Source organism: Alligator sinensis, unplaced genomic scaffold, assembly GCF_000455745.1.
Source record: "Alligator sinensis unplaced genomic scaffold, ASM45574v1 scaffold544_1, whole genome shotgun sequence".
NCBI classification, from domain to species: domain Eukaryota; kingdom Metazoa; phylum Chordata; order Crocodylia; family Alligatoridae; genus Alligator; species Alligator sinensis.
Window position 1 is genome coordinate 324,784 of NW_005841937.1, and position 11,067 is coordinate 335,850.

At 45.3% G+C, this 11,067-nt stretch overlaps 1 protein-coding gene across 2 annotated transcripts in view; it reads left to right on the plus strand.

The window, feature by feature from the left end:
• The window catches only part of METTL14 (methyltransferase like 14), a 47,746-nt gene that overhangs the window by 26,832 nt on the left and 9,847 nt on the right, over positions 1-11,067 (plus strand). For both annotated transcript variants that reach the window (XM_006019719.3, XM_006019720.3), the window contains one exon: positions 7,487-7,697. In XM_006019719.3, the coding sequence (XP_006019781.1) occupies positions 7,487-7,697 (211 nt within the window). The remainder of the gene's footprint in view (positions 1-7,486; positions 7,698-11,067) is intronic.

Here is an 11,067-nt window from a genome sequence, read left to right on the forward strand (position 1 = left end):
GGAGTCATTATTGACTCCAAGATGAACATGAGCCGCCAATGCCAGACTGCAGCCAGCAAGGCCAGCCATACCTTGTCATGCATGCAAAGGTGCATCTCAGGCCAGTCCAGAGAGATGATACTCCTCCTCTATGCAACTTTGGTCAGGCCGCTGTTGGAGTACTGCGTCCAGTACTGGGCACCGCACTTCAAAAGGGATGTGGCCGGCCTGGAGAGGGTTCAGAGGAGGGCCACCCGCTTGGTGAGAGGGCAGCAGGACAAGCCCTACGAGGAGAGACTGAGGGACCTGAACCTGTTCAGCCTCAGCAAGAGGAGGCTGAGGGGGGACCTGGTGGCTGCCTACAAGCTCATCAGGGGGGGATCAACAGCAAATAGGCAGAGCTCTTTTCTCCCCAGCACCACCTGGGGTGACGAGGAACAATAGTCATAAGCTGATGGAGAATAGGTTTAGGTTAGAGATCAGAAGGCAATATTTTACAGTTAGGGTGGCCAAAATCTGGAACCAACTTCACAGGGAAGTGGTCCTCACCCCTACCTTGGGCAAATTCAAGAGGAGGTTGGATGATCACCTGTCTGGGGTCTTGTGAACCCAGCATTCATTCCTGCCTGTGGCAGGGGGTCAGGCTAGATGATCTGTTCAGGTCCCTCCTGACACTAGCTACTATGAAACTATCATAGTGTAGGCACACTTGAGGTTATTTTTGCCCATTTCATCACTGTGCACTTATCTATATCGACTTTCATCTGCCATTTAGTTGCCTCTTTGCTCAGTCGTGCCAGATCCCTCTGTAGTTCCTCACAGTCTGCCTTAGTCTTACTACTGTGCATAATGTTGTGTCATCATCAAATTTGGCCACCTTGCTACTCACCCCTTTTTCCAGATTACTTATGGATATGAATAACACTGGTCCCAACACAGAACCCCACTGTATACTTCTTTCCATCCTGAAAACTGGCTATATATATTCACTCTTTGCTTTTTATCTTTGAGCCAATTTCTAATCCATAAGTGGATGTTCCCTATAATGCTGTGCCTATTTAATTTAGTTTAGAGCTTCTGATAGGGAACCTTGTCAAAGGTTTTTTGAAGTCCAAATATACTATGTCAGCTGGTTCATCTGATCCACCTGCATATTGACACCCTTAAAGAACTCTAGTTAGGTTGATAAAACACAATTTCCTTCTGACAAGCCATTTTGATTAGTTCCCCAGCAAGTCATGTTCATCCATGTGCTGAGCAGTTCTTTTATTATTGTTTCTACCAGTTTTCCAGGTACAGAAGTTAGGCTCACTGTCCTGTAGGTCCCAACGTCCCCTTTTTTTAAATATGGAGTCAGATTGGCAACCCTCCAGTCTTCTAGTACCAAGGCTGTTTTTAGTGATAAGTTGCATACTATAATTTGGAGTTCAGCAATTTCCAATCTAAGCTCCTTCAGGACTCTAGGGCAAACACCCTCAGGTCCCAGTGATTTGGTACTGTTTAGTTTATCAATTTCCTCTACAACCTCATCTATTGAAACTTTATTTTGTGTCAGCTACTGAGTTGTCCCTAGAGAGGAGTGGATCTGGTGACGGAATTTCTCTAAAATCTTCCACAGTGAAGACAGAATGCATTTAGTTTCTTGGCAATGGCTCTGTTATCCTTTAGCATCCTTTTTATACTCTGATCACCCAAAGGGCACAGCTGACTCCCTGGCAGTTCTTCGGCTTTTAATGTACTTAAAGAAATCTTTACTGTTAGTTTTGTGTCCCTACCAAGTTTCTCCTCAAATTCTCTCTTTGCTTGTCTTATTACAGTTTTACATTTGATTTGCCAGTGTGTATGTTCTTTTTTGTTTTCTCCATTAGGATTTGACTTCCACTTTTTGAAAAAAGCTTTTTTTTTCTGCAAATTGCCTCTTCAACTCTGCCATTTAAGCCACATTAGCCTTCTTTTGGTTTCTTTCTGTTTTCTTGATTTGCGGTATGCCTTTGCTTTGTGCCTCCAACGTGATGTTCTTAAGCAGTTCTCATGCTGCCTGCAAGTTCCTCACCTTTTTAGAGGCTCCTTTTAACCTCTGTCTAACTACTTCCTCATTTTGGTGGTCTTCTTTTTTAAAGTTAAAGGCTATTGTTGTAGATTTTTTTGTCTCCCCTCCTACATCGGGGTCAAACCCAATTGCATTGCAGTCACTATTGCCCAGTGGCTCAGTAACACTTCCCCTTGGCACCAAATCCTTGTAAGTTGCAGGACTAACTGCTCCAGGAAGCAGTCTTTTATAACATCAGGAAATTCAGTGTCTGCATCCTGGTCTGATGTTAGATTGACCCACTTGATTTGTGCATAGTTCAAGTCCCCAGTGCATGGCAGGAGTAGGTCAGGAGCAGCTCTGAGGCACCCTCTTCACCCACATTAGCTGGGGTTAGCAAACGGAGGGGCAGGGAGAGGGAGGCAAAGATAGGGTTCTGGCCAACTATTCCACATGCCACTTGCCTCCCCACCACCTCTCTCTCTCTGCTGCTTTCCCCACATCAGCAGCAAGGGGGGCATATTTAAGGCAACCCTCCAATAATTAGATTCTGTATGTGGAATTTTCCATGTATGAAATCTAATTATTAGGGGGTTGTCTTGAATTTGAGAGTTGTCTTTGTTTTGGGTGAATATGGTATATGCACATGTGCATTTCTTGCTTAATTCTTATTTTACATGCTGTTCATAAGAATAGGCAATTAAAGCATTAATGTCATAAGATTTATTTAGGCTTTATAGACCTGTTATAGGAAGAGTGGTAGGTTGTTTGGGTGCTAATATTTAAAGCTTTTCCTACTTGCTGATGCCTAAGGCCCCCTAACATGTTACATTTAAAATGCAATATGCAGATTAATTGCAGCTTGAATAGTAACCAGCCACATGTGCACCCCAAATCAAGGCATGTAATGCAGCAAATGAACCACTAAGTTATTCCACATTCCATATAATGGGGAATAACTTTATGGCTTGTTTGTATCATGCTGTAAACTAAACCTGTGGCTAGGGCCTGTCAAAACTCCACTTGCCGCCCAGCTGGGCTGCACATGGTGTTTATACAGCTTCCAGTGCACAGGGAGCTATAAAACCATGTGTACCACTTAGCTGATTTTGACATATCCTGGTGCATGGGAAGGCCAGCATTAGGCTGCTGCAGCCTGGCATTGGGCTCGCCATACACCGGGAGCTGCAAAAACCCCATGTGCCACCCAGCACAGTGGCATACATGGTTTTATAGTGCCTGGTACATGGGGAAACAGGCATTGGGGTTCTGCTTCCAGTTTCCCTGTCTATAAAGAGCCATAAAACTACATGTGCCACACTGCTGGTCAGTGCACAAGGTTTATACAGTCCCAGGGTACAGAGAGCTTGACATTGAGCTGCAGCAGCCCAGTGCCAGCCTCCCCATGCATCAGAACCTGTCAAAGCTATATGTGCTGCTCAGCTGGATGGCAAACGTGGTTTTATAGCTCTTGGTGTAGGAGGAGCCTAGTACTGGGGGCTGTCATGGCCTGATGTTAGGTTCCCCATGTGCCAAGCTGGTAGTCAGATGGGACCAGGGACCAGTTTGGTTTCTGGCCCCAGTTAACAATCAGCTGATTGGTTTCATCTTGTTGGTGTAGGGGGAGCCCAGGTGTGTAGCCTGGCAGAATGCATGATCATTAGGATTGTGGGTTAGATTCCATCACGTCTGTTGTGAATGTGTCAAGGGCCCAAGTCACATATATGCAACAAAACTATCAGAATTGATAATGTAACAAGAAAAAATAGGATAACTGCAGCCAGCTTTATTCTGCTCATTCAGATTGCCAGGTGGATCTTCTCTGACCATTTTGAAGAAGAGCATGTTTCCTGATTATTGTCCAGTATCAAATGTCCAAAATTTAAAAATAAAAGGCTAAGCTTTCTGTTGACTGAAATTTTACATCTCATAACTGCAAAATAGTACCCTGGGATGTTTAGAAGCCATATTCCCCATACTTTTTTAATTTTAGTTTTTGGCAGACGATAGTGTTAAAACACAGGTTTGCCACTCCCAGCTTCATTAGTGATTTGCCTTGTGGTCATCTTTGCACTCTCATTCTACTAAACTAGGGATCAGAGAAGCCTAAAAGTAAGGTGCTTCTCAGTAAGTTCAGTATAGGTCACTTTGTGTTTTTACTTTTGATATTTGTTCCCTAACTCTAACATTTCTGCCAAAAATCTGGAACTGATTATATACTCTTGTCTGCTATTTTTGAGAACCATCTGGTGGTGCTTAGTAAATCAGTGGTTTATGGTCTGAGGAAAATTGCTCATTTGAGTTTAGTACTCCCAAAAACAAAACTCTGAGATTAGTATGTACAGTATAGCCCTTATTTCATCTCGTATCAGTTATGGCGATTCTCCATTCATATATCCTTTGTTAGTCACTTTCATCAATCTATTATGTTATGAGGAAAGAAAGACATAGTGCAAGATACAGTTAATTCAACAAGCTTTAAACTGTTTTTTTTTATTTGAGCTACACTAGTCATTTAGCACTGATTTTGTTTTTAGTGCATCATGGTAACTTCCAGCAAGAAATTGGGAGATGGAGACCAGTTTACGAGGCATATTATAAAAATGCTCTGTAAATGACTGACTTTTCTCCCTCTTGCATAGTTTGACTATGTTTACAGCAGTAGAAAAGAATAATTTGGAAGCTTGCTTTCACAAGCTACACTAACATGATTTCTTAATGTTTGTGGCAAACAATACGGAAAATAACTTGGTGCTTTCTCAGTTAGCACCATTTAGAGTACCAGTTTGTGCTCCTTAGATCAGGGGTGGACAATTAATTTGGGCAGAGGGCCACTTACTGAGTTTTTGGCAAGCCATCGAGGGCCACATGACAGGCAGCCAGGGGCAGTTAAATATTAATTTCCTAAAATTTTTAGGGGCCCTGTGGCAGGCCGCATCTGGCTCGTGGGCTGCATTTTGCCCACCCCTGCCTTAGATGAATTCAAGAAGCCATCTCTGCAGATTCATAGTTTCATAGTTTAACCTTAGATCCCTTTTGTATTAGAATCATACAAAAATAAGGTTGGAAAGGACTTCACAAGGTCTAGACAAGTGGTGCTCAACCTACAGCCTGCTGGTCGGATCTGACCTGCGAAATAGTCATTTAGCCCACAGAGCTTCTCATGGGTCCATAAATTTGACAGTGGGAGAGTGGTGACAGCATTAATTGCTGTTGTGGAGTAGTGAATGCAGCCATCAATCCCCCGCTGCTCCTCTTTTTATGAAGAATTCTTGTCCTGAGCCCTTGGCTTGAATTGTACTATGTCTTAGTCAGTTGATGCCCTCAGTTTTTTGCACTGTAGTGGTATATCTCTGCAATATCTCCACTTATGTATGAGTGCAAAATGTGTTTCACTGCATGACACACTACCAGTTGCTTATATTGTAACCAGTTCCCATTATCACTATATTGGTTAAGTGCATAAATTGCTTAACTGCATATTATCTTTCAGTCCTGCTGCCTACTTGGTACTGTATTTCATAGTGTATAAGTTGAGTTTTGAAGCCCAATTTTTAACTCTTAAAATTCAACCTCATCTTATACAGTGTATCACTGTCCCCTGTGAACAGTGCTGGGCTCAGCCCTCAGCTGGCATGACCCAGGCAGCACCGCTCACAGGGGATGGGGCCACACCAGCCAAGTACCAAGCCTGGCCCTGTGTGCTATGACTGGCACTGCCAAGCACTGAGCCCAGCCCCATCCCCTGTGAGTGCCGCTGGGCTTGGTGCTTGGCAGTGCCACTTGCAATGGATGGGGCCAGGCTCGGCACTCAGCTGGTGCAGCCCAGGCAGCACCACTCACAGGAGACAGGGCCGGGCTTGGCACTTGGCTGGTGTGGCCCCCTCTCATGTGAACGGTGCTGAGTTCAGCATTCAGCTGGCATGGCCCAGGCAGCACTGCTCGCAGGGGATGGGGCCATACCAGCTGAGTGCTGACGCCAGCTCTTGCCCTGTCCCCCACAAGCAGCGCTGCAGCACATGTCCACCCCCTAGGTGTCCAGCCTGCAGTGAGGGCACACAGGAGTGTATTTCTGATCCAAAAAGTTAGGTTGACTCATACACTGGATCTATGAAATTCCTAACTTTTTGGATCAGAAAAATGGGGTTGACTTCTACTCTGCATCGACCTATACACCATGAAATATGGTAACTTAATTGTGCTGTACTTAACTGCAGTTTAACTGTAACTGAATCGGTCCACTTTGTACTTACATTAACTGCTCCAGAAAGAGTCAAGGGGAAGCAGCTGTCAGAAGGCTGCTTGCTATTAGATGCCTTGAAAATGAGGAGAGCTTGAAAAATGAGTAGTCATTTTGAGGGCTGTGAATACCACAGCACTGACACATCTGTGCACTTAAGGAACATTGTTTTACAGCGCTGTGTTTACAGCTCCAAAACTTTGCAGCCACTCTTAGAAGCCTTGAAAATGAGAGGAGCACAAATCAGTGTTGTGGCATCATCATCCCATAGCATCATCGTGTTCATAGATTCATAGATGCTAGGGTCAGAAGGGACCTCAGCAGAACATTGAGTCCGATCCCCGGCCTAGGCAGGAAAAAGTCCTGGGGTTAGATGTTGCTTACCTGAAGTCCAGCTAAGCATGCTACCTGGGTTTTCTTTGGTTTCAAGGCTATGCACTTCAATGATGTGTATACTATATAGGAGGACCCAGAGGTGCATCCAGATTTTTACAAAGTGGGGTGCAGGAGCAGCAATCAGAGGTTGCTGCATTCCCTGCTCTCTGCCTCCTCATCCCCTCCCCTTCACTGGGGTGGACAGACTGCTCCACAGGAGCAGAAGCTGGGGACTTCCTTTAAGTTTCAAAGAAGGTAAAAAGTCACCCCTTCTTTCTCCTCCCTGCTCAGAGGTATGTCCTCTCCCATTCCTCCCCTCCCATGCCTGCCACTGTCAGTGTCCCTCCCTTGTCTTGGGGAAGAGGGTGAGCTCTTGTCCTACTCCATCTGGGATGCACAGGGGCTGAGCTCAGCCCAGGACAGCAGTGGGTGGGCAGGTTCCGATTCGCTATGCCTGCTCCCACGCCAGTGGTGGGGATCACCTGGGGAGAGCAGGCAAGGAAGGGAGAGCTGCCCGCCCACTGCTGCTGCTGTCCTGGGCTGAGCCCAGCACCTGCACGATCTGACTGGAGCAGCTCTGGAGCTCCCTTCACCCTCAAGGCAGTGGAGAGACCAGCAGCAGGCAAGGAAATGAGGAATGGTAAAGAAAGGGATAGGGGGGTGTGAGGTCTTCTGAGCATGGTGGGGAAAGGCAGAGGGGAGGGCATTCTTACCTTTTTCAGGACTTAAAAAATTCCCCAGATGGTGTTTTTGCTGCATGGTCAAAAAGCAGGTGTGGCTGCAACCTGCACCTTCTCTGGATCTGCCCCTGGGGGTACCCTTTAGGTAAAAAGACCCTTAATATACTCTTTTGTTTTATCTAGGAGCACTGCCTTATGGGAATTAAAGGAACAGTTCGCCGCAGTACCGATGGTGACTTCATTCATGCTAATGTTGATATTGACTTAATTATCACAGAAGAACCTGAAATTGGCAACATAGAAAAACCTGTAGAGATCTTTCACATCATCGAACACTTCTGCCTCGGGAGACGACGGCTTCACCTTTTCGGAAGGGATAGTACTATCCGCCCAGGTAGGGGTCCTGTTTCTTGTCAATATAGCTAGTGTTCACTTGATCCTCTTCCCTTTGTATGAGAGAGAATGTCATGAGTTCAGAAAGCACATGCTGAGACAAGGGTCTCATGCATGCCAGTGCTACCGTATTAACATTACGTGTACCTTGCAAAGTATTTTCAGTGACTCTGACCAAATTGAAATGAGAAATTTAGGTTGGAGATTAGGAGTAACTTTGTAAGCACTGGAACAGGCTACCTAGAGCATTTTTTATACTGCAGACCGGCAAACAGATTAATTTATATATTTAAATTTAACTTACATAGTTAAATGTAATTTTTACATGGTGTGGGGGTTGCAAGGATTGGATCAGGTTGAAGCACCGCAGCTGCAGGCACCAGGGGACTCTCCAGGGAGGGGGCTGCGCAGGCAGTGGCCTGGGGGACCTAGCTGGGGCTGCCCAGGAAGAAGGGGCTCTGCTGCCTTTCCTAGGAGCAAGCAGCAGAGGCAACTCCCCATCCTCTGCCCTGAACATTTCCCCGCCCACATCTCCCCGGCTGCAGATGGGGCTTGGGGGTCCTGCCTGGTCCAGCCTGGCCTAGGCCCCAGTACCTGCTGTGCGGGCAGCACCTCACTGGGCATGGCGGGAGCGGGACAGGGTGCACGGAGCTGGCTGCCTGCCTCCTGGGGCTGCCCTGCTGCCCAGTTTTAACCCTGCATGTGACTGTCAGCGACAGAAGCCATGACTTGGCAGGCAACCCACCATGGCCCATTACCGGGCCTGGGAACCTCTCACCTAGGGAAGCTGTGGAATCTCCATTCTTGTACGTTTTCAAGATCCGGTTAGATACATGTAGCCTAAATTATGTTTCCTTGTGACTTCTCCAAGATGAAGCTCATCTAGCCAGAGAACATAAGATCTGTTAGACAGAAGGTCTTTCAACAGTTGTCAAACAGAGTCCTCAGGCATAGGGAGAATCATCCTTGTTGGATCTCTTAAGCATATGTAGCAAACTACTTCCTGTCTGCAGTGGCAAAATATTGACAGTGCCCTCATCCCCCTGTTTTTCCTGTGGCACGTTAGGGTATTTTTTACATTTTGGGCGTTGTTCTTGGCATTTGAAAAAAAAGGTTTTTACAAAGTTTTTAAGAATAGGTTACACTATTCACTACTGACGAGGCCTCACCTGAGTACTTTGTCCAGTTTTGGGCCCTATATTTCAAGAAGGATGTGGACAGTTTGGAAAAGTCCAGTGTAGAACAGCAAAAATGATTAGGGGCCTCAGAGGCAAAATTTATGAGAGGAAACAGAGAGGATTTGATAACAATCTTCAAATACTTAAAGAGCGATTCTAGAGAGAATGGAGATGTGCTTTTCTCTGGCTGTAGGGGACAGGACCAGGAGCAATGGCCTCAAGCTTCAGCAGAGGACATTTAGGCTGGAGATTAGGAGGAACTTTCTGACACCAAGGGTGGTTAAGCATTAGGACAGGCTACCTAGGGAAGTTCTGGGATTGACGTTTTTGAGAGCAGGTTGGACAGACACTTGGATGGGATGGTTTAGTCAAGAATGATCTTGGCTTGACCAGGGCATTGGTCTTGTGAGGTCCCTTCCAGCTCTGCTCTTCTATGATCCTAAACACTTTTCGCGGCTCATGCCTATCTAAACCATCCTACCTCAAGCAGAGTGCTGTGCTAGATGACTTCGCAAGGTCCTTTCCAGCCCTGCTTTTTTATGATTCCACCATTTGGCAGAGCATCTCAGGCACAACAGTAACATAGCTGTTTACTACCAAGCAAAATGGGAGATTGAACCCTGTATGTAACTCAAACCCACATGCAAAGCTTCGATTTATCTCCCACAAAGTCTCAGTCCAAGGATGTCCCCTCCCTTACCTTGCCGTAACAATGCATGGAAGGTATTCTCATTCTAGGGCTGTAACTTCTGCTGTTGTTCCCATGGTGACCACTTGGGAACTGTGACAAAACTGCTGTAAATTTAGGCTTACAAACTTTTTTGTAGCATCTTTAATAGAGTATGTCCATGCTTAAATTGTTCAGACTCTCAGTGGAAAACTGAAACACAAGTTATTTCTTTCAAAAGCAGATTCTCTAGGTTTTCTGTTGTCAGATTTCATTTTAAAACATAAAAATAGGAAACCCCACAGTGAAATCTCTTTCTCATGTGCCAGATGGAAAATAACAGCACTTGCTGCTGGTTGTAAAATCTAATCCATGAGAATAGCCTGAAGAGCTTTCTAGACATTTCTAGTGTTCCCAAGTCAGGTGATATATTTCAAATCCAATAGAACAGTTTTCCTATCACATCACTAACCAGGCAATTCCCTGCAAGGGCCCTGAATCTGGAAAGTCTGTGGCAGGGATTGATTTTTGAGGGGAAGAGAGAAAGACCAAACTTTTACCACAGCTTCTAGCCAGCTCCAAGTTTTGTTTTCTCATTGCTTAGATAAAATCTGTTAACTATGAAGGCCATTTATATCTTGTCAGAAACAAGAATTCTTCTTTTAAATTGATTGTATTTATTTAAACCCATTCAAATTTGAGTAGTTGGATGAGCTTGCTGTGGCTGGCACCTTAAGACACGTCCTTGTGCTGACTCAAAGTCAAAAACTATTTACTGCATGCTTGTGTTAGAAGACACCAGCAAGTAGGAGAGATTTGCACGTTTCTACTGTTATGGAAACTTCCGTAGGTCATTTTCTAGGCAAACATCAACTCCATAAAAGAACACATTCCTGAACATAACTTGTACTAATTTCAACATCAATTGTAGGTACCATTTTAGCTGAAGAGGTCCCAATATCAAGTGGATTTTGATGAAGCAAACTTACTGATTTAACAAAAAGATTGTACTTGTATTAGGTTGCAATCTGGCATGGTTCCTAAAATGGTTAAAATAGGCTGTTTCTGTTTCTTGCTTTTAATGCCATCACCTTGACTGTGATGCGTGGTCTCAGGGTGGTAAGTGTCACGACCCAGTGATTTTTTGTGCCTCAGCACTGTGGAATTTCCTGGCCACATGAGAGCTCCTTTGCACAGCAGAGTGTTCTGCTGCAATTAAGAGCCTGCGTGCAGGAGAGTTCCCGCCAATTTGCAGTTTCCTTTGCAGGATGCATTTCTTCTTTGCAGCACAGAGATGCACGGTGCAAAGAGTTCCCGCTATTCGGATGCAAATTTGTGCCCCGTTATTGGCCAGTGCTAAATTATTCACACGTGGCGGCTAGTAATTGGCTCGCTGGCCGTTTAAAATTCCGCGCGACTTCCGCCCAAGTCGAAGAGCTTTGAGCACGCTGCAGAGTGTCTCTGAAGTTATCTGACTTGCGGCTGCCGATCGATAGACTGATCACCTATCGATCTTTCTCCCCGTC